This window comes from Coloeus monedula, assembly GCF_965178545.1.
Source record: "Coloeus monedula genome assembly, chromosome: 17".
NCBI classification, from domain to species: Eukaryota; Metazoa; Chordata; class Aves; order Passeriformes; family Corvidae; genus Coloeus; species Coloeus monedula.
The window spans coordinates 16,300,155-16,327,451 of NC_138797.1; the positions used below are offsets into that span (position 1 = coordinate 16,300,155).

Below are 27,297 nucleotides of genomic sequence, written 5' to 3' on the forward strand. Positions count from 1 at the left end.
TCGTGGTTTTGTAACATGTGTGCATGTATTTATTGTTTATGCATCTATACAATTACAAAAAATGCCCATTGAAAGTATGCTTCAGGTCAAAGGATCTCCCTTGTGACACATCTAAATTTTGCAACTGAAGCTGCATTTATTTTCTGAGGGTCTTTACAGTTTCACCTGAAGTGGAATCTGCTTTTTTTGCAAATGGTCATGCAGTCTGCTGTGGGAAGAGATGGTTCCTGCTGTAACACCCGTGTTTTTGTGTGTGTGAAATGATTGTTATTCTAAATGCAAAACTGAAATGAAAAGAGACTCCTTAAAAGAAGGAAGTGGAGGGGTGGAGGTGGAGTTGGGGCATATGAGCGAGAAAGACATTGTCCTCAGGGATGTGGGAGTCATAGTTCTGAAGACACAGGTCTTCAAACTTGTTTTCAAAACTAGTGAAATGAATATTCTAGAGCAGAGATGATGTTTATAAGTAGTTCACGTCATTTCACGTCTAACATAGCTCAGGATTATGGAAGACCTGTAACCTTTGTAAAAGAGGTGTCATTTTAAAAACTGTGCAGTAGAGTCTATTTGACCTCCTGCTTAGTAGTAGCAGTGGTGCAGCTTCTACAGCTCAGACTGCCTGAGCTGTTTGCAGAGAATGTGTTTGATACTCCGTGATGTGTGTGACTTTTTATTTATTTATTTATTTTAATCCTCTTGGTTAGCTAATAGTTTAGTTCCTCTTCAGGGGATAGATAAAAAAATAAGTATGTACCAATAAGCTTAGTAGTAGCAGTGGTGCAGCTTCTACAGCTCAGACTGCCTGAGCTGTTTGCAGAGAATGTGTTTGATACTCCGTGATGTGTGTGACTTTTTATTTATTTATTTATTTTAATCCTCTTGGTTAGCTAATAGTTTAGTTCCTCTTCAGGGGATAGATAAAAAAATAAGTATGTACCAATAAGCTTTGAGGCTTTAAAGCCAGTTTGATACACAGGAAGCCTGAAACTAGGGCAATAAATGATATTTCTGGTGCTGTTTCCTCTTACTAAACACCTCTGTCTATCAGGCAAGTCCCTGTTCAGCTGTTGGCTGATGAATTAATTTGCCTGTAGATCTCAGCTACAATATTTTTGCAGAGGTGCTCTCTCACAGCTGTGGCTCTATTGTTTTAAGAGACTATAGAGAAAACATTCTTCATAGGTAAAATCCTCTACACAGGAATTTTAGTATAATGCACTCATCTGATGCTTTGGTTCTTCCTTCCTTCTCCAGACACTGGTAATTTAGAATGTTTTTTTATAGAAATATTAATATAGCAACCAGTAATTGGGCAATGAGGGAATACTGGATTGCCAGTAAGAGGTACAGTAATAGGCTCTTTGAAAGTAGTACAGTTGCTTCAGTATAGCTCCATTTAACATATGTAATGCTAGCAATGTCAAAGGAGTTGCTTCTGATTTCCAATATTCTAACCTAAATTTCACAACTGAAAAACCTGAGTCAGGCCCAATATTCTACATTGTGTACTGGTATTTGCCCAGGACAGCAAGAGATGTTGGAAAAGCAGTCATCTGTATTTACTCAAGAAGTACTTCATCTGTCTTTAAAAATCCAGCTGTCTCTAGGATGGACATCAGTGGACCTTGGTTAACAGTGCACAGCACTGCAGGCCATGCCAGGAGCAACAGAACTAAAGCAGCTTCACCCCCAACTGAGCTGTCTCGATTCCCAGTTGGGTGGTGACCCAAAGCTGTGAGCAGTCACAGTGGAAGTCCTGCAGTCACATAGTTACAACATGCTTGAAGGGAAATGCTGAAAGATTTAAATAGTCCTGTGCAGTCATTATGTTACTTTGAGGTTATTTATTGCATTGTCTTTCAGACTTGAGTGCAGGTGAGAACTGCAGTTGACATGTGGGATGGGATGCAGGGTATTTGTTTCCTGTCATTTGTGTAGAGCTTTAGCTTATGAACTGCATATCTGATAGAAAGCAAAAGAATATGATCAGGATGACAAGGTTCAAAGCTAACAATTGAGTAACATGAGCAAGGATGCACCTGCTCTTAAAACATGAACTTCAGCAAACACTCATTTTAATTTGTCAGACTGTATCAGTAAAGCTGTGTTCCCACAGGACCTTCAAGCTGCTTTGCTAAAGACAATGGGGGTTTTTTGGTACGGAGGCAAAGACTTCCAACAGCCACATTTAGTGGCAACACTAATTCAAGTGATGAAAAAAAAGAGAAATTGAAATTATGCTTGCAAGTTCTTTTTCATATGTGTGGCCCCTGTGCTGTAGTTGCAAAGTGAAGATGCTAGTGATGGTCAGATGTTGGAATTTATTGTTCATGTCACCTCTTAATTTGTTGCTGTGAGCACATTTTCTTGGAAGCAAGATATGTGCACTTGCAAGAAGCTTTAAACAATTGATGGCACAAATGTAAAGCAATTTATTAATATTAACCCTGAAAATACTAGGCTCATTTAGATCCCTGGACCCATGTCCTGAATCATTCCTGATCACTGATGAGTTTAACAAAAATGTCTCACTTGTCTCTTAAGTGCAATGTGACATTCCAGTCAGCTGTTCAGGAAGCAGGTTTTACAGGATTGTGCTTTAAGTTGTTGTTTCTCCAGCAACACGGGGACCAGTTGCCTCACCGCTGTCTGTTTCTGTTCTCCTTTTCGTTTCCCTCAGGGACAGGCACACTTTGCCTGCCTTGCTATTTAGTAAGAAGTCTCTTGCTATTTCTGAATGTTTGAGGAAGTATCTGCTTTAAACATGAATTTTGAGAAGGGGCGTGAGTGAACTGTCACTGCCTCATCCCTAGTATTTGCGTTTTGTTACGCTACATAGAAGATGGAAATTAAATTAAGGCTACAAGTTGAGTTCAACAAGGCCCATTTGAAAAGCATTTGAGAGAAATCCCAGTTGCTTCATGAGTTTCATCAGTGCAACTGTTTCATGTGACAACAACTCACAATTAGCAGATTCTTTCCTTTAAATATGCTCTGTGCTTTTGTGGTTTAGAGGTGCTGCAAGGACACTCAAAACAATGAGGTTTCATTGAAACAGTGGATTGTGAGGATTGTGAATAGAAGAGCAAAACACCTTGATACAAAAGGGGCCATTAAAAAATAATTAATGAAATGAACTAATATACCTAAATTTCATTCAAGATTTGTAGTATGTTTCTATTAGTATTTATTGGAAGGAACTTGTCCAACATGATGTGAAGCAGAAAGGAAGCATTTCATTCTGCTCATTCTAATTTGTCATAGATCTCCTTGAATCCTGCAAGGCTTTGTACTATAAGACAAACTATAAACTGTGCTTATGCATGACATGAGGAGCATCAGCTGTGGCCTGCTGAGTTTGGAAATAGCAGAGTTCTAGGGCAACAAGTCCAGTGCACAAATAAACGTTGTGTTACCACAGCAGAATTTTAAACCAAAACAAGTCCTCTGTGGACTGTTTTCCTAATGTTGAGCACATTAAAATGGAAGATTTTTAAATGGGACCTTCACAGTCTTTATCAGGAGAATGAAAATCAATCATCCTGGTTTACCATTTTTTCCCTGCCTTGTGCCATGACCTATTCTTTTTCTGGATCCATGGGCTCTTGCAGTCCTCCTTTCCTCCTCTGCTGCCCAAGCAAACAGCTTGGGTTGCTCAGATCTGGCCCAGTATGAGCACAGTGGAGCCCTGAGAGTGGCAAGGGAGCAATGCAGTGTCTGGAGGGATAAGGAGGAAAGATGTCATGTTGTCAGTTGTCTTCTTATCTCTGCTTTTTGTGAAATCATTGTCCTTTTAAGTCCTGACCAGGGTATAACAAGAAGATAGAAGGAGGGAGAGCCTACTTTTGTTGCCGGTTCATCAGTTTCAGCTCTTCAACAGTGTCTTGGTGATCTGCGGTTGGTGGTTGTTTCAGTAATCCCTGATAGTTTCAAAGAGGAGAAAACCAAGAGCGTGCCACAGTAGAGATCTCTGCTCTTGATTGCAACGGAGGGGTGATTGTGATAATCTTGCAGTGTCCTAGGAATGATTTTCAGAGTCCCCAGGTTGTACTTTCAAGATCTCCTAAGAAAGCTGACTCCCATGCTTTCACATACACTTGGAGGCTAGTTTCTACAGAGATTGAAGGTGTTGCAGATGAAGAGGGTTATACTGTGGGGTCCCTGAAAGCTCCTTATGAAAAATGCCAAGGACCAGACCCCTTGAATTTATATGTGATTTGTGTAGAATGTGAAGAGCACTCTACACAAAATCACAAAAAGAGGAGCAGCCAGAGAAAATTTGTCTCAGCAACTTTGTAGGTGGCCAGACAAGCCTTTACCCTTTCAACTACTTCCTCCTTAAAATATTTTGGAATATAAATAAGATACAGACATGGCAAGTTTTCTATTCATCCACCACCACCTTCTCTCTTCTGGCATCACTTTTCTCATGTCCTGGTCCAGATTACTCTAATTTTCCAGCTAAATTAATAGGTCTAATGAAAGATCGTAGCACTCCCTTCCCCCAAAAGAGTTGCACACAACTTGTGTAATAGATCTTGGAGTCTGTGTCAAGGAGGTGGTTGGAGGACTAGTGCTGGTACAGATGAGCTTAGACCCTGATAAAACAAGTAGCACAAAAAATCCCTGTAGAAGTTTGGGAAATGCTGACCTGAATGTCAGGATAATATCTCTGGGAAAAGGGTTGATTTTTCCAAGCAGGAAGTGGTTTGGAAGAAAGTGGTGTTGCGATGTGAACGGGGCATGCAGCATTATCTTTGTGAGCTGCTGTTTAATAGCTTGTGTTTTTCATACTTTTAATTTGAGTGACTATGTTGCAAAGGATTCTTCTTGCACCTCAGTAGGCATTGAAAAATGGGGAACAAATGTGTTCTGCATCCACTAAGCTTTGATAAATTTGGGGGGTGGGAATTGCATTTTAGAAAGTAGACTACTAAATTTGTAAGACCAAAACCTCTTGTAACCGTCTTGTTTTATTGGAGAGACTGCTATCCATGCACATTAAGGCAAATCAGAGGCTGTAGGAAATTTGAAAGACTGTCTACAAAGCTGACTGTTTCCCTCCTAGGTCTTTCATCCTTCCTTCTCTCTCTGCTTCTATGCCTTTTTAATTTTTCAAATTTTCAATTTTTGATTTTCCTCTCTCTTTTTCTCCCTTTCTTATGCTCACATCAAGTGATCTTTTCAGGCAAACATCACAGAAAAGCTGTTTTTCAGATTAACACAGTCTCTACTCTTTTATTGAGTGCCCTGTAACAGCTAATGTGATTTGCACTTCTGCATACAGCTCTCTATTATTACCCATCATACTGGGACTGGTGTGCAGGTAACTATTAGTCACCAGTGGAGCTGCTAATTGTGTAGATTAATTGACCATTTCAGTTGGGTTTGTTGTCTCCAAGCATGTTTGTGGTTAAAGCAGGGAAAATCACTGCCTGATTTACTGTTTGAGAATGAGTGACTTTAGTATGATGTGCCACCTTGTATAACTCAGATGCCTGGTTACTAATGCTCAGCTGTTACACCCAACACTGAAGTGGGAGTGCAGCAGCTATTCCTCCTGTCATCAGTCATCATGCTGAACACTTCATCTCAGACAGTTCCCTGACTGCTGCTGAGCAGCTGAGCACTAGAGTTCCTGGCCAGATTATTGGCAGGGTGGACTGGCTGGTTCTTACAAAATAACTTCTGCCACTGGCATGTGTGTTCTGTTCCTTTGCTGCAGGAATCTATTCTTCAGGCTCCTAAGTCCACACAAACTCCTTCAAGTTCTCCATATCTAGCTGGAATCTAGCCAAGATCTTCCTATTTAGCAATACTAGAGGAGCAATATGGTTATAGACCTTGAAATTTATTCAAAAGCAGGTTGAAAATCCAGGGCTAAAAACAAATGCATTGTCTCTGTGCCTCATTAATTAATGTTTTTTTACTGGTGCCTGCCCTGTAAAATGTGAATGGCTGATGAGTGACAGAGAGCCATGCCTAAGCCAGAACAGAGATGTGCCCTTTTTAGAGCTGAAAGTCAGGCAGAGGAACATGTTCACTGTCTTCCAAGCAAAACAGCAGAGAGGAAGGCATTCCATAAGCTGTAAGTCTCGATCAGTGACATTGCTTCTTACCAGGTTGTAAGCTGCTGCTGATCACAGAAGGCAAAAAGCAAAAAGCAAAAGCTGAGTATGCACCAGCTGACGTGGACCCTGCTCAGGAATAGTTCAGCTTTCAAAGGCTTTGTATTACCAAGCTGTAACAAAGCCGCTTTGTGCCCTAAATACAAAGACATGACCCACTTCCCCTCAGTCTCTCAGGTGGGTAAGAGAAGTTCTTTCCTCCTTGTTCACTGCACTCCCCAGGACTCACTCCTTTGTGTGGGAGGGAAGTTAAGAAACCACTGAGAAGACCAGAGAGGGAAGCCCTCTTCCCGTCTTTGCACAGGTTATGTAGTTTATTGCAGCAGATTCTGTCCTCCCTGGCTTCCCTTCAGCCTCTCCTGCACGTATTTCCAACTCTGCTGATGCCTGTGGATAGGAAAATTCTCAGCTCTCAGTTCAGAAGTGCCTTTTAGCCAATAGTTGTGAAACCAGTGGAGTTTTGAGGTAGAAATCCCATGCGGTGTTTTGTAAACCCTTCCCACTGAATCAAATAGGTTGTGGGTGTGTTCAGTGCAAATGCAAGTAGGTCCTCCCAACTTCCAGTAGCCAGAATTATGCTTTTTAGGCTGATACTCAGACCACTGTCCATTTGTATCTGGCCTGGAGCTTTTTATTGATTTGGCTGTTAAAGCCAGAGTTGTGCAGAGCTGAGAGAAGGCAAAACCTGACCTAAGTGAAAAGTTCCAGCATTGCTTCATCTGTTTTTAACCAACTAAAATAAAGTGAACAGGATAATGTATCACAGGCACCATCTGCTGATTTCCATTTCCCTTTCCTGCATATTGAGACTGTTGAACTTGTCTCTAGCCCCAGCTCATGGCTCTGATGTGCATCAGCTCCAGCAGTGTGACTGTCCCTTTGTTGTTCTTTGCAGTCCCTTGCTGACATGCATCTCGCTGTGGGTCGAGCCCACTGCTCTGGTCGGAACAGCTGCATGCATCCTAGAGACACAAGAAACCTTCAAAGAAGTGAATGGACCCTGCTGTAGTCTACTGGCAGTAACAAATAATTAAAGCTAAAAGCTTCAACAAAGGGAATACATTTATTGTCAGGCAAAGCCCAACAGCATTGTAGGGAATGTCTTTGGTAGTGGCTGCATGCAGCCTGGACATCTGTGGTGGGGAGTTCATAAATGTTTAGATTCTTTCAGTCTTAAAGGTAATCAGCTGCACTATGTTGATGGGAACCCAAAGGAAATAAAAGAATGAAATCAAACTATGATCAAACTATTTGAACATAAATCTTTTTTCATCTCTGCAGGCATTTCTTCACCGGATCCGACAAAATGCAGTGGACAAAGCCGAGAAGTACATAACAGAGGAGAATGTTAAGGTATTTCTTCTGTCTTCCTAGTTTTCTTGGAAGGGAAAGTGATATGCAATGAAAGGCTAGGTTCAGGGATATGAATATCAAATATCCTCTTGTCATATTGATGCTTATTGTTAAACTGGTTCCCTAAGGAAAAGAGCTCATGTTGACAGTTTATCTGTCAATCTGTTTGCCCATTCTTATAGCTGTCATCTTCCAGTAATTTTTCATCTCACCAGCTAATTTTAGTAAAATTTGACAACAGTGTAGTGTCAGAGATACTAACTTTTGGCAAGATTTGTGAAATGCTGAGTAGAGTACGAAGGGGCCATTCAGTGTTTTTGAGAGGAAAGGCAGGGAATCCACAGCTCTTGTCTGTTTTGTTTCATAGTATTCACTTAGCCAATTTGCATCTGCTGTTTTCTACCAATAGAAATTTGATAGGGCTTTTGAGAAGGAGGCAGGAATGTTCCTTTGTGTTCTTGTGGAAAGGAATTTGGGTTCTTTTAGGAGGTCTGTGTATTGTGAGACCCTTGTGTGAGGAGGTTCCTGAATGAATTTTGCACTGGAAAGAGTTAAGGGACATAGAGAACTGTGAGGTACAGGCTTCTCTGGGGCCCGTGGTCACAGGGGTGCATGTTGTTCATTAATGTCGTAAGTACACAAAACACTTCCCTGTAGTAATTTGGCTTAAAAACTCACCTTGTACACATGTGCACGTGACACCTATTCCCTCTTCGTAGACGTATGCAAGTGAAACCCACTGATGAGTGGGACAGAGCACAGTTTGTTTGCCTCTGGATGGTGCTTTACTGCACTTGTGTTTGGTCCTGGAGCTCCTGAATCAGCAGCAGCTTTGCCCTGGAGCCCTGTGGGAGCAGGGCAGCCACAGGAGGTGTGTTACACCCAGCCGTGCTGCTGCAGCTGCCACATGTCTCCCTCCATTTCCTGTGCCAGCCTTCCTGGGTGTTCCAGGTGAGCAGGGGTCCAGCCCCACGTTGGCTGTCAGTTCTACAGGCCAGCAATGTGTGGTATTGAATTGCTGGCATCAGAAGGGGCTGGGAACAAGACTGCTGACAGCTCTGTGGAGCTCAGCCTCTTGCCATCCTCAAATCTGGATATCCCCACTCTCCAAAAACTCACCATCCAGCATCTGGAGTAAGTTCAGAGGTGGCTGAAGAAAAAGAAGACAAGTGATTAGTGACAGTAGATCTTGTGTACATAGGAGTGTGCAAAAACTGTGTTCTGCATGAAAATAAACCTACACAACTATTTGTCAGTGTTGATGTTGGTGAAAATTACTATTCTATCACTATTTATATCATCAAAATGAATATTAATTAGGACTGCCATATAATCAGATGCAGTGCCCACAAAGCCTGTTCAGCAGAACTTGTGTTTGAAGTTTCTTCACACTCCTCTGGGGAAGTACCACTTTATCCTTGCATCATTCTTGAAATGCCTGCGGGGTCTTTTTGAGGCTACTGTGAGACCTCATTTATTCCTGTTATAACAGTACCCACCTTTCAATAAGAGAGCTTCCCTACAGTAATAAAAGGCTTATGCCTATTTCTGATGAAGCAGAATCACAAAGCACAGTTTTCCTGTGTCCATAGTTTCCATAGTCAATATTGTCTCCTCCTTCCACCCTCTGTCTCCCTCTATACCAAATAATTTTTCTTTCCTGCAACTGAAAGATACTTGTTTTTATTTCCTGTTCCTTTCTCCCTCCTTGCTGGTAGACCCAGGAAAAGCAAGGTGGTGTTGGGACTTTTGATAATCTGCCTGCTGCTATTACGTGTCTTGAGTCACCAGAGAGCTGTGAGATGGCTTATGGCAGAAGAGACTATAAAAGTGGTTTGGCAGCTTATGTAAGGAGAAGCCTGTCTTTACTCTTTCTTCACGTGGCGGAAATGTCTAGAGGAAAATACGAGGTATTCAAGCAGTCGCTTACCTCTGAGCAGAAGGAGAAAGTGCTTTTTAAGATAAGTTGGGTTATTGCTGCCAGTATTATTTGCAGATTTCTCCTACAGCTGGTTCTAAGCACCAGAGATTTCAGTAATCTTCAGCCACTGTAGCCCCCTCCGGAAAGGCCACATTTAGTCCTGTGCCAGGCCTAGATTTTACAAGTGCTCCAGTGACTAACAGCTGCAGCAATATCATAAAAAATTGGTTTTAATTTATACATTGCCTCATGTGGAAATAACTCTCCTGATATGTTAATACTATGCTATGCTCACAGCAGGCACTGCTGTCACTTCACTGATACAGCAGTTTGAAGGCAGTACAACTTGAAGGTGTGCACAAGGATGGTAACTGGATTTGGCACAGGAGCATGTGCAGTCAAGGTCTGTCTGCTGCCTTGATTTTCAAGTGACTCTTACCTGCAAATTCTGCTGCAAGCAGAGCTTTACTGATCACCTCAGAATTCATTAGCTTGCACAGATATTCCTTGGATCAAAAATCACCCCTGAAGACTGCTCCTGAAGGATCAAATCATCCCTGACAGATGTTTTCCTCTTGCTTGTTAATCCCCTTCTGGCACAGCTTCTAGCAAAGCAATGCAGGCAGGGGCTACTGCATCATCACATCACTTTCAGCCACGTGACAGAACACTTGCAGGTTCCACTTGAATTAGCACAGGAAGTTTTTAGAGAGCAATCAAAGGATCCTAGCTCCCTGGACTTTTTTTGGGTTCAGAGCCAATCAGTGCAAATTGCGTTGGAATCTTTCAGCTTATTGAGAGCTAGAAAGGAGCTCTGAGGCACAGGTGGGCATTAATGATGGTGCACATGACTGTATCTCAGAATTTCTGAAGGGAGAGGGAAGCAAAGACAAGGAAGATGCAACAGGCTTGGCTCTGCACATGCAGCCAGCTTGCAGGAGGAGTTTGAGAGAAGTACTCTGCCCATCCTTGTGAATAATAGAAGATACAGAGTTGAACCTGACTACCTGCAGAGAGGAAAGCCTTGAATTCCTGATCTTGTCTACCCCTGCTAAACCAGAGAAGAACTGGTTTTAAACCAGGAATTGAGGTTTCAGTCCTATCTTTAATGATTAGACTTAATTTACAGATTATTGCTTCTCTGAATTGCTGCCACATCACCAGCCACCAGGCTGAATCAGTGCCACATCTGGTGAATAAATTCCACTGCATAAAGTTGAAGAGTTTAGTGTTACAGTCAGGCATTTTGGGAAGTGTTCGGAGATGTTAGGCTTGATCACTTCCCACACCAAATGCCAGGGAAGAGGAAGGCTGGTTCTGTCAGGCTTCACTCTTTAGGGTCACCTGCTTCACTGAGCCAGATCTGGGAGGCTTCTTCCAATGTGAAAGCTTGTTTGACTGCACCGCAGATCTTCTCTTTGCAAGCGACATAGTTAAAGCAAAGCGATAGAAACACTGCAACATGTATGTCACTGCAGACTCCAGGATTTACTCTGCCCATTCAGGTTTCCCTCCAGTGGCTGCCAGCACTGATGGGTGTCACCTCACATCAGAACTTCTGCCCCTCTGTGGTAGCATTCCATCTTCTACACACAGATTGACACTTTCTTCTCATATTTTATATGAAAATGACCAAGATTTATAATGTGTATAGTATCTTTCACCCTGGCAGTTTAGTCCCCTTAGCACACATGTATTCTAATCACAGAGATCATTTAACTGGTACCATTACGTTTTAATACAAGGTTGAACAAGGGGCCTCTTTCCCCCTACATGTGCCTTTTGGAGTCACTGAGGTCAGTGAAAGGGACCTCTAAATGCTGCTCTTGAGGTTTATGAGAAATGTACACTATTCTGTACTCTGGGCAGTGAAAGGCTGGATTCCATACGGCAGAGATTTTGTCTCCTGTTTACAGGTGCACCCTTGTGTGTGATAGCTTCAAGTCCGTTTCTTCCAGAAAGGGATTTCTAATGCATGGGAAGGAAAGGCAAGCTACTCCCTGCTTCTGTGTCCTGCAAAGTGAGTTTGGCCTTGTGGTTCCATTTACCTGGCTGTTCTCAGAGGAAATATTCTCAAGACTTAAAAGAGGTTGCTTGCATTTATCATGCTCAGGAGTTTGCAAAGATAGCCTTAATTTACAGCAGGGACTTCAGTAGCAATAAAGATTTTTATAGGGGGCTAGGAAAGGGGCAAATACAGTGTAATTCATTCTTTACAAGTCCCTGTCTGAGCTTTGGATCTTGTCATGGTAAGTCTAGAGCTCCACAGTATTTTGGCATTACTACTTAGCAAAAGACTCTTGAGATATATTGTAAACTAGCAATGTTTTTCTCCTTATATTTCAGATCTTATTTTCTAACATTGAAGACATTCTTGGTGTTCACAAGGAGTTCCTGGCTGCCTTGGAATTTTGTTTGCAACCAGAACCCCAGTCTCAGCATGAACTGGGAAATGTTTTCTTAAAATTTGTAAGTACAATGACTTAATGCTATCTGAAAATACAGTTTCCTGTCATAAACTCTCCTGCCCCTTAGCAAGCCCTAATCTCTAAGGCTTGTAGCAGTACTATGACAATGTGTGTCTTGTATGAAAGTTGGAGGTTGGGTGGGAAAAAACCTGTGAATGAGGTTAGAACAATGGACACCACATCAAACAATGATTGAGCTAAACAACAATGTATTTTTAGAAACTCTTCCTTTTCCTGTTGAATTTTTTCCTTTTTTTCTCACCCATCTGATCACATTTTATTGCTGAGAATTTGTCTGCTTTTGTTCCAAAAAGTTTCAAAAAGGCAGCACAATTTCAAGTGCCTCAGAAACAGTATTCATAAAGGTGCTTCCATGGTGTTGAAAGCCGGGGTTTAAGTGGTATTCCATACTCTGCTGCCACGAGCAGCCCACGATGGGGCTGAGGAGCTTTTCTCACAGCACATGCTCTCTCTGTTTTACCCAGGTAAACAATGGGGAACAGTTCTTTGGTCTTTCATTTTGGGCAAGGTTCTCTTGTTGCAATGTGCTTAGAAGAAGTGCTGAAACACTCTCAGTGCTGCTTTTTTGTTATCATCAAATCACAGTGCGTCCTGGGGGGAGCTTGCAGTGAGGAAGTGACATAAGACCCCTGAGTCTTGAATGTATTGGTATATCTGCTGTTGTGATCACCTGGCAAGGTCGTTCTTAGTCCTGATTACGAATCCAGTACTTGTCAGCAGCTGGATGTTAGCACAGGTGCTTTTCTTTAGAAACTCAGCGTTCAAAATACTTAAAAATTTGGTGAATAGCTTGAGAATTCTTGAAGCACTGTTTTTTCCAGACACTGCATTTTTTTTTAGTGGAGCATGTTTCCTCTAAGTTTCTGCCTGTCATATATCCTTGTAACGATCCCCAGATTCACCATGGGGAGTTCCATGAGACTGCAGTGCTTGGGTCCTCTTCATGAGATCTGTGTATCCTTAATGCCTTCTAGTCTACATAGGCCTGACTCTTCCTGGTCTGTCTTGGCCTAGAAGAGCCTTACTTGGCAACGGTCCACCAGCCTTCAGAAACAGAACACTGCTTTTATAGAATCATGGAATCATCAGGGTTGGAAAAGACCTTTAGGACCATCAAGGGCCACGTCAACCCAGCACCACCACCATGTTCACCATTAAACCATGTGCTCAAATGCCACACTGACATTTTTGAATACACCAAGGAATGGTAGTTGTTATGGGCCCAATACTCTCCCAAGGACCTCTAGTTCAGAAGGATTCAAGTCTTGAGTAACACCTAAAGCAAGCCAGCAGATTTTGCAAGAATTCCAGAGAAGAAATTAATGCACATTGTCTTTTTGAAGTATTTTAAGAGATGATGAAATGTGCTTGCTCTGATATTCAGGTGTGAAAAATTGTTTTCCTTCAGGAGACAAACACTGTCTACCTTACTGTACTCCATTTGGTCGGGTAATCAGAAGTTCGTTGTCTGGTGGTAGATGCTAGAGTTTATTCTGAAGCTGTGGTTCAGTGTGACTGTAACAGATGGTAAAGGACATCCTTAAACATTCATTCAAAATCCAGTCTACAGCCTTAAAACAGCATGTAGGACATGTCTTTAATGCCAGAGAGAGCACATGCACCAACTGTGGAGTGACCACACCTCGTGAGCACAGGCTCACTTTTGCAGGGCAGGAAATGGTGTGACAGTGTGAGAAGCAGAAGGGCAGAGAATTCTCAGATCCTTTGTTTCTGATATTGCCATATTGCTAGAGGTTTGGGGACATAACAGCTAGAAACTTGTTCTAGGGAAACCTGTGTTATGCTCATTATTTCAGAGCAATGTTGCATGAGTGATCAGTTTTACTGTCTTAAGTCATCAGGGATATTGTTTTGTTGAGAATTATGTCTTCTGTTTAGGTTTTTCATGTTGACAAGATTTGGTTTCATCTTGCTTTGAAACAAGAAAATGCCATGCCTTGTTAAAAATATGTCCAAATAAAATGTTGCAGTTTTCCAAATGTCTTACTTGCTTTTTTTCCTAGTCAAAACTGTTTTCAAATTTGTACTAATTTGTGGGCAGTACTAATGGATCCAAAATAACATATTTGGATAATAAACTGTTGGTTAAAGATTTATTTTAACCAAACTGAGAACAGTACAGACTTACTTCTGTCACCAAAACAGAAGGTCTAGATGTGTATCCAGCAGATTTGCTGAGTAAGGAAGTGCCATTTTTATGTGGTCACATCTCTGACCATAATTGCATTTTACCCTAGAGCAACTGCAGGTTCAGAATTCCTGGGCTAACATCTGCAATTATGTAACTAATAATTTCCTCACCAGGCTATGGGAGAGCCCAGGACTGAATATCACCCAGAGAGGAAATGAAACACTTCAGACACAGAGTAATTTAAAGCATAGTTCTCATACTTGTGGGTTGCCGGCATGGGGTACAGCTGGGAAAGACTTGAGGAAACACTCTGGTGTGTGTATAATTATTGTACTGTCTTGAGCTTTATTTTGTCATGATCTAAATATAGCCTCCCAAACTCCAGGCACTCAAAGCTGCAGTCAAAAACCTGAGCAGTGACATTTTGTGTGCACTGATGTAATGGATGATCTTGTGTTAATGGCTGCTATTTTTAGTTTCAAGCATGGTGCTTGTTTGCATCCAGGGAATTGAGGAGAGGTGAGAGGAGAAAATGGGGGATAAAATTCTATATCTGCTTTACTCTGTAACTCTCCTGCTTTTATGGTTGACAACAATCCTATTGCTTTTTTTCTATTGTGCTGTGGACCCAGGCCTGCCTTTTCCTGCATCTAGTGGTCAGAAGCTTTTGTTTCTTTGCAGCTTCCCAGTATTGCACCCCGGTAGCAATATGAACAGCTGCTGCTGAAGGATAAAAGTCCTGAACATCTGCATTCCAGCTCTTTTGCACCATACCCTTTGTGGATGCTGTTTTATTTGCTTTGTACCATTGTTCTTGTGTTTGGACATACATCTATTTATTCTCGGTTCTTTCTTTTGAAGTACAAGGAGGGGAAAAAATTAATCAGGTTAGTGATAAACCAAACCCAAAAGTGTTTTACAGACTCTGAACATGTATATCTACCATTGAACATCTGACCAGAATGCCAAATTCTCCTAAACTAACGCTAATGCAATTTCTTTTTCTTGTGACAATAGCAAAGGGAATACCCAGTGACTGCAGCTGTATTCCCATGGTTTCATGCTAGTGAACTGCTTCAGTTGGTAGTAGTTTTTTGCTTGGATCACTGTGAGCTGTCTTAAAAGTAGCTAGATGCTGCAGATATCTTCAGCTGACACAGGAAGCTCTAAGCATCCTAGGAGTCCAATCAAAACTCAAAAAAATTAACTTCCAAGTTCTGGAGAGATGAAAACGTTCAGATAGAATGTTTTCAGACCAGAATCCTGCTGTGAATGCAGCAGCAAACTCTCGAGGGCATTGTTTGCATGGCTTGGTGCCCTGAGAGGGTAGCTCTGGAAAGCCTCATGCATTACCCGGCAGAGTGCCACACTAATGCTTTGAAATTACTTTTGCTATGCAAACTAGCTTGTGTGTGTGCCTCTACATAGTGCTCCATTATGGCATAGAAGCCAACCTGAACCAGGAAATAAAGTACTATTGCGAGAAGCACTCAAAAACAATGGGTTTTTTGGCTTCTGAACCATTCATTTTGCCTAAAGCCTAATACAATCTCATGACCCCCCTTTTATTCTGATGAATGCAATACTAGAAGCTCTGAACATAGCTGCTGAAAGTCCAGCCCTTCCTATCAGCTTTGAGAGGATCAACTCACTCCTTGCCTTATCTTCTGGGGCATGGAAATAGTTGTTCCTGCTTCTTTTGTGAATCACTCCATTGTTTCCAGATGTCTGGTGTTTGCAATGGGTTCAGCATCTCTGATCATGTTAGATACAAGGAGTTGCACTGTCTTTGAATCTGACGATCAGTAGAGCAGAACTTGCAGACCCTGACCTGCCAGCTGACCTTCATTTCTTAATAGAGGATTTCATTCCAGCATGTGCTGGTAGGTGTGACATGTCCTAGTGTTAGTACCTCAATCTCGTTGTGAAGCTATCTTTCCCTTCCTTTAGGATCTGTAATATGTTGGTTATTTGATATGTATTTGATGAAATTCTTCCAGTTACAGAAATTATGGACAGCTGTTTTGTCTGCTGCATGTTTCAGAACACAAAGTAAACCAGCAAACCTACTGGGGCCTGGCTCTCACCCCTGAAAGGCAGGGGATTTCCAGCTGACTGCTTTGTGTTATGGTTCCCCTCCAGATCTCAGAGCTTATTTCAGTCTCTTTCTTGGTTCTTCCTAGCCACCTGTGTTTCTTCCTCCTGCAGGAGTGGTCAGCCTCCTTGCTCCTGGCTTTGTTTTGCTCTTGGCTACTTTCATGGAATATGCGAGTATCTCAAAATAGCAAAATCCCTCCTTTCAGCAAAGAATATTTGTGATCTCAGTGAAGCGTTGAGAGAAAAAGTGCTGAAAGTCTCAGTGCTCAGAAAAGTCTCTGTTAATTTACAACAGAGTAAGTCTGGAATTAGTGAACACCTGTATACATTATTCACATTAGATGAGTGCCACACACTTCATGAAAACTCCAATGCTAGTGCCACTTGGAGTCCACCTCTCTTTGTAAAGAATTTGGTAACAGACTGTGGCAAAATAATCTCTCTAGTGGTGTCTGAGTCAATAAGTTACTTCGTTTTTCCTTGCAGAAAGACAAGTTCTTTGTATACGAGGAGTACTGTAGCAACCACGAGAAAGCACTCAGACTGCTGATGGAATTGAACAAGATCCCGGCAGTGAGAACATTCCTTCTGGTAAGCACCTTCTCTAGCACTCTTGACTGAATGATCTGACTTTGCCCTGTGCTCATAATAGCTCTTCGGTATCCCAGGAATGCTGGGTATTTTGCAGGTATTACCCATTCCAGGTATGGAGCACTCAGGGTGGAGGGATATTGAAATCACTGATGAGTTGAGGCACAGGACTGAGCACTACCAGCATGAGTGATTGCAGTGGAAACAAGGAAGGTATTTTTTTTTTAAGAAGCTACAGAAAAAGCAAGCACAGATGATGGAGTAATGCAGTAAGTCAGCAGCAAGACTGAGGCTAGTTCGCATGGGATTTGATTCCCTGCTCAGTTCTCTGACCAGCCCACCATCTACAGGCTCACTAGAAAAATGTGGCTTGCTGCTTAAGTCAGAAGTAACCTAAGTCCCATCCAATGAGGGACTGTGGCCATACAGCCTTCAAACACGCCTTAGAAGCTGGCCTGGGAAGAGAAACAATCAGTGGGCACTGCCTTCTACCCAGCATTCCTTACTTTTCTTTCTTGGTTGTTTCTTCTCCTTACTTTCACCCCAATTTTGCTTGATTTTTAAATGCCTTGTTTTCTTGGCCATGGATGCATGGCATTTGTAACAGGGTTGGCACATAGGCAAAGGAGTAATTTGTCACATTAGCTTTTTTCCTAGTAAATTCTATGAAGTAAAAGAAGGCTGCCTTTGTTGCAAAGGACCTGATTTTCTTTCTGCTCTTCTTATTTTGTTTTCTGTGAAAGGTCTGTTCTTTCCCAATGTAGTACAGCAAAAGAAAACTTCTGCATATATGTCAGTCACAAGCAGGGCCAGAGCATTCCTTTGCAAGATACAGGCCTCAGAGCGAGCCTACTGTCATGCTGTTGCATAGTCCGAGTCTGTTTGTCATGTCTGAGTTTTAATGAACCTTATCAAACCATTCCTTTGAATTACTAAATGACCCTTACTTTGTTCATTAGTTTTTTTGGGTGCTTCTGGTGAGGGAAACCAATGAAAGAGGAGTGAAGGTGCATGTAAACACTGTCCTTCCCAGCATTCAGAATGTTCTCCACTTCCACTGGATTGACAGTTTCCTGTTTGTGTTAGAGACAACAGCTGGCAAACTGATTACGAGGGATGTCACACTGTCTACTGTTGCTTGCTGTAGCACCTGAATCCAAGAGATTATTAAACTGGCAGCAAATATGGGAAGAGAGGCTGCGCTGATGTGTCTACTTAGCTGTGGCTGCTGTAGTTTCTTCCAGGCTTCCCTTCCCTTTCTCCTCTGCCTCCCAAACCAGTGCTACAATGCTACTATGCAGAGAAGGCAGCACTAAAGTACAGAGCTTTACTTGTGAGGATACACTGGCCCAATTGCCCCCTCACAGCTGCTGAAACATAGAATGTGGGAATGTGTTTGAAAAATCAGTAAGTGTTAAAGGGCAGTTTTGAACCCAGAGCTAGAGAGAGGGGAAGAGATGGGAAGGACTGAATCACCCAAGACTTGGAAATTGGACAGGGGGCATTGTGAGCTGGGTAGCCAGTGCTACAGATCTAGAATAGCCTGGGAACGGGTTATTTTACAGACAATTGTCTTTAAAAATACCAGTTAAGACTAATGAGATTTTATGTATGATGTCTGTGAACATTCCTTGAAGAGAAAAATTGTCGAACTACAGCCAAAAAACTCACTAAATTTCAGAGTGTGTCTGAGCCACGGTTTGTATTTCACAGGGGAAAACATTACTGGTGATGCCCCAAAGTAGGCACTTCTTGGCTGAACTGCATTTAAAGTTCAGCTTCTGTGTGGACAGGACAGGTTTGCAACTGGAGTGACTTTTGGAGCAAAGTCCATATTCATGGTTGAACATAAGAATGTGGAATAGTTTATCTGAAATAGATGTGAAGTCCACCCAAATCTATTACCTGTCTCTGGCAACAGCCAATAGTAGAATTGTCAGGGAAACGTATAAAAAGCTTACAATAGGTCAGTATTGATTTGTCACACAGATTACAGATTACTGTAACAAATTAAGGACAGATCAAGGACTATAAGGGTTTTTTCCCAATGCCATACCCTGTTCTTAAACTCCTATATCAATCCTGAAAAATGAATTTCCGTAAGCTGTTGAAAAGTTCCATGTGTGCTTATTAGCCAGCCAGTGTGCCCAGGCTATTTGTCCAGCTGTGCTTAGGCATGTTTTGCCAGAGAATTGGTGGATGTTATGCAGATGACTCATTTGTTTCAATTCCAGTTCAATTCAGACATGAGAACTGGACTAGAGTTAATTACATGATCACTAGTTAGTAGACTTTATTTTAGCCTTCAAGAGTTTTCTGGACCAGCAGTATACAACTTCACATAGCTAACAAAGACAACTGGTCCTATCTGTTGTGGGGGTAAATTGGATTATTTTAGGTAATGGTCCATCTAGGTTTCCTGTTTGCCATCGTATTGGTAGGGCATTTTTTGAGTCACCAGTTGTATATTTCTCTAAGAAGATACCTTTCTGCACAGCCATTGTTATCCACAGCAAATTTTCTTCCACTGATGTCTGGCAGAACTGTGCAGACTTGATGGCTGTATGTCAGTGGTGAATGAAATGCCACTTCCTGTACCTTAGGTGTGGTAAAGTGCTTTCTGACCATAACACATGTTTTAGAAATACAAAATCATGTCAAAAATCATCTGAAAGCTTTGTGTCTGAAGTAACATTTGTTTCTTTTTTGATTGTAGGGTTGCATGCTTTTGGGAGGCAGAAAGACAACAGACATTCCACTAGAGGGTTATCTGCTGACTCCAATTCAGAGAATTTGCAAATATCCTCTTCTGCTCAAGGTAAATCAGAGAAAATACTTCTGCAGATGGTTGTTTTATTCTTGGAATGATTCTGCATTTTTTTAGCCCTGACTTTTGTTGCCACTATTGCTTTCCTGATTTACACTTCTGAAAGTTGGATCCTTGAAGAAAATGGCTTTTTATGGGTACAGGCAAAAAGCTGCCTGATGCTGGCAGGCTGCTAAATCCTGTAATGGTCTGGGTAGAGCAGACAGGGTGACTTGCTGACTAACCAAAGCCTTTTGACTTCAGTGCTCTTCAGATGTTTATTAAGGCTTGTGCAGGCTGTTTTAGCCACTTCTGTAAAGCTGTGTCTAGCTAGAACTGTGCCAGTGTTCTGAGGGACTGGATGGCTCTGGGGACTCTAAACGGGGTATGTTTTTCATTACAAGGTCTCTAGCCTGATGGTGTTCACGTCATTAATGATCAAAATCCTGTATCTTCTGACAGCTGTTTGGCAGCTTGTTTGAAAACTCTTTGGTTGTCTCAGATGAGTTCCCAATGGGCGGGTGTCATTTCAGAAATGACTATGGTATGTGGCACTAATTGGCCCTCTTGCTAGGATTCTTACCGTAGAAGATAAAGCATAAAAGACCTAAAAAGAGCTAACTTGCCTCTCATCCTTTCAGGTCAGGGCTGGGTCACCTGCCTGATGGGGACAAGGAGAGGGAAAAGGAGAAAGCAGTTTCTGGGAGAGCTTGCATCCCCCAATGGCCTTGTAGATACTCTGTGGTTAACAGCCATCAATCTTCTGTGATGTCAGTCTCTTCCTCAGCCAGAGTAACACTGTGTTTACTAAAACAAAAGTAATAAAAAAAGAAAAAAATTAAGACTTTCCCTCATATTTTGAAAGAAAGGTCCCTTTCTGAGTTCTGGAAGAAAGTAAGAATTCTGTGATGAGCTGGTGCTCTTAGTTCTGGGCTGGTCACATGAGTCAGCCATGTCGTGTACGGCTGTTGCAGTGCTGTGTCCATCCCTTCAGCGCCGTTGAGGGTTTTCATAGGTACGAGCTGGTTAACTTGATACTCATCTGCTGTTCCATTTAAAATTGTAAATTGCTTATTTCATCTCGTAAATGTTTAAATGGTTTATTTCCATCCAGTTGCAGCTTTCAGAGACAAATTTTCAAAATATGTCTTTCCTGCAGGTGGAATTATGTTGTCTGTCCAGCTGAGCACAGATCCATCTCAACAGCACAGTCACGGACTGAGCTGCTGGAACCCATGTGCATACAGCTAGTTTACTAGTCAGTCAGTCCACAACTTCACTTACAGTTTGAGCAAACAAAAGCAGTCTAGACACAGCAGGAGAAGCTAATGGGTGAGACTGCTACAAGTATTTCTTCCACAGCATTAATAATAGTCAAGATGGGGCAAGGATGCTTTCAGATCAGGAAAGCATATAGATGGCTCCAGCTCTGATTTGTTGTCAGAGAGGACTGGTTAGGTAGAGATGATTGAAAACCTAATGATGCCCCAGTTTAAGTGGCCTTTATTTGGGGTTATTGTGGAGAGAGTTTGGTGCCTGTCTAGTCTGTGGATCTGCATGATGAGCAACATCCATGTGTGCAGAAAGGGAGGTTCTGTGGCATCCGGTACAGTAAACAGGCCAGGGGATGTGAGGGCTTCAAAATGTGAATTCCTGACCAAGGATTTGGATAGTGTTTGTTTTCTTCTTTTCATTCTGTGACGTGTTCCAGGACTGTTACTTTGCTGCGTTTTCAAGACTGAAAACGAGAGTTGGTTTTGCTTTGTTACAGAGATCCCTTTTCTATAATCCAAGAAACTTCAACCAGATGAAATAGTGGCTGGGTTCTTAATTTTGATCTCTACATTTGTGCTGTTACTAAAGGTGAAGTTTTAATTTCCAGCAGATTTTCTGTCACGGTTACCATTTGTATGAAGAGAATCATTATTGGTATAGATAATGAAACCTGAACACCAGGTTTCTTCATCCATTTATTCCATGCTGGAGACATCTTAATCCAGCCAGAGTGGTCAGTATCTGGTGTACCTTGCTTTGATTATCTAAAAGTGATCTTTAACCAATTTTGTCCCAAAATTTTCTGGACTTTTTGGATTAAATCAAAAAATCACTGTTGGTACTTCATATTTCTTATCTTTTGCTCTGTGTCTTTGATACACTGGTAGCAGCTATGAAGTTGCTGTGGTTTCATGTGCTGGGTCTGGTCCTGCAATGTGGGGACCAGCAGTCATCTCTTGAGCCACACAGGGCCATCTTAGAGAACTTCCTACATTACTTCTGCGCCTCAGTGCCTCTGATTTTTCTCTTAGCATTACTGTGTTGCTAAATCACTTGTTGCTAATTAGGCCTTCTTAACTTCTAATTTTTTTGGGAAACATGGTTATGAGTGCTGGGACTCTATCAGGTTGGATAATCTGTCGACCTTTTTATCTACGGACGGTAGCTTGACTGGCAAATTGAAATTTCTGTGCTGTTTTAAAAGCTCTACAAAATATTAGAATGGCAAAAGATACCAATACTACAAAATCCTCTGAAATTTCAGGGCTTTTAATCAAATCCTACAAATACGCTGGCTCCAGGAAACACACCAAAAAGAAACTCATACTTTTGATTACAAGATAGTAGCATCATTGGTGCAATGACATTTTGGTATTTTTGACTTTAAATTTACCCCTTCCTCAGCACCATTCTAGGGCAGGTCTTTCAGGAAGTGTGAGGTTCTGTATCAGGGACTGGAGGAATGACAAAAGACTAGGAGAAAATAAATATTTCTAAGCTACAATTAAAATCTTTTAGTGTTAAATGGCAGCTGAAGTCATTGGGCTCTGGGGATCAAATACTGGTGGAAATAAACTGTTGGCTCCCACGCTCCTTGATGTGTACACCTGTATATGTCAAAACTCCTGGGGATCAGACATCCTTTCTTGGAAAGCCAAAGCCAACACCACCAAGAAACAGTGTTTCTTGCCTTCAAACCACAGTGGGGTAAAGATGAATTTGCCCTCCCTGCGCCTACCCTTGGCTCTGGGGCAGCTGACCCAGACCCACATGTACCTGTTGAACAAATGGCCTTGCAGGGAGGAGCCGTGACCGGGCATCTCATGGTGCTGCATTCCATTTTTCTATGGATTTCTTCTTGTATACAGGCTGATAAAAATCACACAAACTGTTCACTTAGTTGAAGATTCCTGGACAGGAAATAAAAGTTTTAAGAAAAAGCAAAGAAGAATTAGGTTTTCATTAGGCAACAAATCTGCCTCAGTCAGTGAGATAATACCATCACTAGAAGTTGTTTGGCTCAGAAAATATCTCCGTGACCATTATAAAGTGTGGTTGATTGTGATTCTCAAAGGTAGTGAGTTTGTAGCAAATAAGTTGTGTCCTATTCAAGACTTATTTGATAGTTGCTAGCATGAAATTACCAGAGTGGACACAAATGTCTCAGACATGAGAACAGTTAAGGGAAAACACAGGTGGATTCTGTTTGTGCTGACCAGGAAAATGGAGCTCTCCAAGCTAGGGGAAAAAAAAGATAGATTTAAAAAGAGCACAACCCTCAAATGAAATGTTTGTTCTCCCTTTGCTACTGAATTTCAGTTATTGCTCCGGAAATAGCTCTTTTGTATTCATGGGGATTTGATCTTACTTTATCTAATTCCCAGGGCAAACAGATACTATTGTATTCCAACTGATGAGAAAAGTCATAGACCAGAGCTAGCCTACTTTTCTCTTTTACTTTGTTTTTAGCAAGAGTTTGTGAACATCCAGATTTTCTGGTAACTTTGATATGACCTTGTCTAATGTAAGTATTTAGTGTAGCCAAGTAGGTGGGTTTGATAAAGCTAATATGCACGAGGTAATTCAGACTTGTTTGTGTTTGAAAGTAAACTGAAGTAGTAGGGTAAGGCACATATTTTAAATAGTATAACTACTTTTGATTAATATCATATGTGTGTGTGTGTGTGTTTGTTCTTCAGAATAATAGCATCTGGCATGGAGTTGGTTTGGGTTTGGGTCCTAATTAAGTTAATTAGGAATAGTACACTGGAATATCTCCAAGTGCTGATCCACTTTAAGCATTGCAATAATTTCCAATGAAATATGGCATCCTGCAACGAGTGACCTTATGTTTTCTCATCCTCTGATGAAGCTGTTCAGTTTTTTTTAACTGACAAATGATGGAGACAGAACAATGATTCAAATGATGGTGATTGATAAATTTCAATTTTATTTATACTTTCACAGTTTTTGTGTCACAAACATTGGAGGTTTGAAGTGGCTGACTGTAAACAGGCTTCTGGTTGGGTTTTTTGGTTTGGGTTTTTTTGTGAGGGGTGGTAAGGTGGGTTTTTTTTGTGGGTGAGGTTTTTTGGGGGTTTTGTTGTGTGGTTTTTTGTTTTTTGGCGGGTTTTTTTTGGTTGGGTTTGGGGGAGGGGGTTGAGTTTTATCATTTTGGTAGCTTTTTCTCTGTCTAATTTGCAAGCCTTTTGTGTGGTTTGAAGGATGGGACTCAAACCTAGCTATGGCATTTCATAATCTCTGTACAAGTAGAGAAGTAATGATATTAATATTTTTGCCCCAATGCAGTTCTTGTCTGCTTCAGACAGAATGCAAGAAAATTAGTGTAGAATTTGTCAGTCAGTAAATTAGTTCCTTATAATTGAGAAGGAGGCTTGGACTAGGGTCAAGCTAAACAAAACTGTGTTGGCTGTGATGGGCATTGGTTTTTGGGAAGAAGGAAGGTAGCAGAGGTGAAGGGACACCCAGACCTTTAGGGCATAAACCGTGTGAGCCACTGGGAGCCAGCACGGGTCTGTGGCTGGAGAACTTGCTGAGCAGATGTTTCCAGCAGGAGGGTTTGGTGAAGGCAGCTCTGTCTTGCCCATGATAATTGTGGGACTCTATTAAACTAGTGTTAACCCCACTGCTTAGGAGTAGAAGGAGCTGTTGTGTAAACCAGTCTCTGAACAAAAATTTTCTTTTCCCCTTAATAGAGTGCATTTATGTCAGCAAGGAGCAAACCCTGGGGCAGTGGTGATCATGAGTTAATCACACCATCGTGTGGGGATTAGGCAGAGTCACTTGTGTCTCCTTCCTCTGGCACAGGAGGAATGTGCAGCACATGACAGCCGCACCCTGCTGCTCCTGAGAGCCCAGAGTTCACAGGGCTTGGGCCTTGGCTGAGGTCTGGTCTGTTGAGGATTTGCTCAGACTCCAGCCAGAAGTGCACATTCCACCTCTGATCCTTTAAAAATATCGGAGTGTACACATTTCCGTGGATGATTAGGGCAGTAATCATGTATTGCTTCATGTGGGGCAGAGTCAGTGGCCCTGGGAGGGGCAGAAAAACTTGTATGCAGAGAGCAGTCACCAGAGTCAGAATCCCCTGGAAAGGAAAGCCCAGCAGTGAGGCCTTCATGATCACTGCCTGCACTTGGAAAGGGAAAGATGGGAAGTCAGTGGTGTGCATCTAGAACAGGATGAAAGAAGGTTACCTTATTGTCTCCCTCATCTCTCCATTCCTCTTGTAGCTGTTCAAGAAACAGAACCTTCTACTTGGCCATAATTGAATATATTTATCTTGGGGGGGGTTGGTTTTTTCTCCTCCCCTTCCCTCCCCCAAGAAAAGTTGTGTTGCTCTTAGATTCATGACACTGTGTGGTTGAAATCCAACCCTATGTAACATAATACTAAAAATTGTCTATTTTCCCTACAGAGCTGTAAGGAGCCCTGCCAATTTATAAATCATGCTTTTGTCTTCCACGTATGCATATAATCACAAATAACTGCTGATATTTATAAAACTGGAAACATGTTTTTATTGCATTTTAGATCAGCATATGTTATAGGTTTGGTGGCACATTGAAGCTAATCTGTTTTATCTGATCTACCATTGCTTGTCAAGTATTTACCCTGCAGAGACACTGACATAAATTACAAATTTTAACAATATGCAGAATAAAAAAACCTATTGTGATTGGCAGGTACACAGAGGAAGCCTGATGTGACATATATTTTCTGGTTGGTTTAAGTGGAGAATGAATTTTATACAGGCAAATATTACAAACTGTAAAATATAAATGTTTTATATCTATTTTATATTTGTGTTTACAGAAGGGTGGTTTGGGTTTTTATTGCAGTTTGTTTGGGTTTTTTTTAAGCACATTTTGGAGCTGAACTGTTGATTAACACAACTTTTTGAACTGATAAACAAAGAAATACGTTGTCTTTTGTTGTGTCTGTAAACCTGTGTTGCTTGGCAGCTCAGCTAGGGCTGCAGCTCTGAAGCTGCGGTTGGTTTGTGCCCTGGGCTGTGGCGCAGAGCAAGGCAGCCTGGCAGCAGTGATCTGCACCAGTCAGTGCAGTGTCAGCATCCCTTGTATAAAGTCCATGTTAAGCCATGCTGAATGTCCTCAGGAGAATAAAGATAGGGGGAAGGAATTTTTAAAATAAAGAAACGTGTAACTTTCAACTGCAAAGTGTGTTTGCTGTCAGCTTGAAGTACACAGTCAGTATTCTGTAGCAAGGGAGGACATGGGGAAGGATGTCAGAGACTTCTTAAAAAACAAAGAAGAAAGAAAAGTGTGTTTTATGAATTAGTTTAAGAAACTCTTTACAAGAAGTAGTTTTCTGCAAGTGGCAGCAACCTCATTTCCTGGCCCTATTGGTGCACAAGTTGCAATACATGAGATAGCAATTCCAGACGACAATGTCTTTGGGCTTTGTGGAGGACAAAACTTACCCAGGGATTGCCATCTGGGCTGTCTTTCAGCTGCCTTTCAAAATGTTGTCAAATGCTCTTAGAGTTTACACATCATAAATGTGTCACTAAAAGAAATAAATACCCAGAGCTCTCTCCCTGTGTTTTGGAAGTGCCAAGCTCTGCTCTTTTGGGAAATGGCGGTGCCAGGGCAGCATGGCTTTGTCTTGGATGGCTTCAGACAGGGCTGTGGAGGAGTGAGTGCCAGTCCCAGCCAGCACCCTCCCTGCCTTTCCCAGCCTCCTCTCCTGCTCCTGGGGTGGGACTGGCATGGGGAAGATGCTGTTTGTTGCAGCAGGATGTGCTGTGAATGAAGAGGTCTTTCTCTGTATTTTGGTGATATTTTTGACAGGGATGTTTAGACAGTGCTAGTGTGTACATACCTGTTTCCAGTGCAGTATGGGTGACACTGGAGCTGCAGAACTTCACTGATTTTTAGTGAGAGTCATCTATGTTGCAACCATGGAGCAGAGGCTAGCGTCACCAAAGCATAACACGTCTCCTGCCTTTGCTTTTTGAACACTGACTTTTCTTGGCCTGACTTTCAGCAAAAGTAGAGTAAAGACTTCCACAGGGAATTTCATTTGTGATGTCAACTGACATTTGTGGCAGTGAGCCTCCTTTCCCTGTGCATCTGTTACTCTGTAAATCCCAGATGGGTTGAAGCAATCTAGCTCCATTCAGATCACAGTGCTGGGCCCTCTGGCTGTACCCAAACTCGTTCTTGTGTCTCATGCAGAATGAATGCAATTCAGCAGCACAGGACTTTTAAACAACCAAATAACATATTGAGGCAAAACAGTGAGACAGTTAAGTATTTCAGTCTTAAACACCATATTATGTATCAAGGTAAAATTACCAGCCATATTTTAGATTTCTTTAATGTATTCTTAGCCAGTTGTGGCTGACTGTGAAATACTATTGGTCTAAAAAAATTATTTAATTGTGAGTTGACAGTGGTTGCCCCTTTTGCCAAACTAGTTAATATTGTCAGGTCCTGAGT

General features: G+C 41.8%; 1 protein-coding gene across 2 annotated transcripts in view; it reads left to right on the top strand.

Moving 5' to 3' along the window:
- PREX1 (phosphatidylinositol-3,4,5-trisphosphate dependent Rac exchange factor 1) overlaps positions 1 to 27,297 on the top strand; it is a 145,062-nt gene that overhangs the window by 52,152 nt on the left and 65,613 nt on the right. For both annotated transcript variants that reach the window (XM_082293003.1, XM_082293004.1), the window contains exons 2-5: positions 7,410 to 7,481; positions 11,749 to 11,871; positions 16,627 to 16,731; positions 19,448 to 19,549. In XM_082293003.1, coding sequence (XP_082149129.1) covers positions 7,410 to 7,481; positions 11,749 to 11,871; positions 16,627 to 16,731; positions 19,448 to 19,549 — 402 coding nt within the window. The remainder of the gene's footprint in view (positions 1 to 7,409; positions 7,482 to 11,748; positions 11,872 to 16,626; positions 16,732 to 19,447; positions 19,550 to 27,297) is intronic.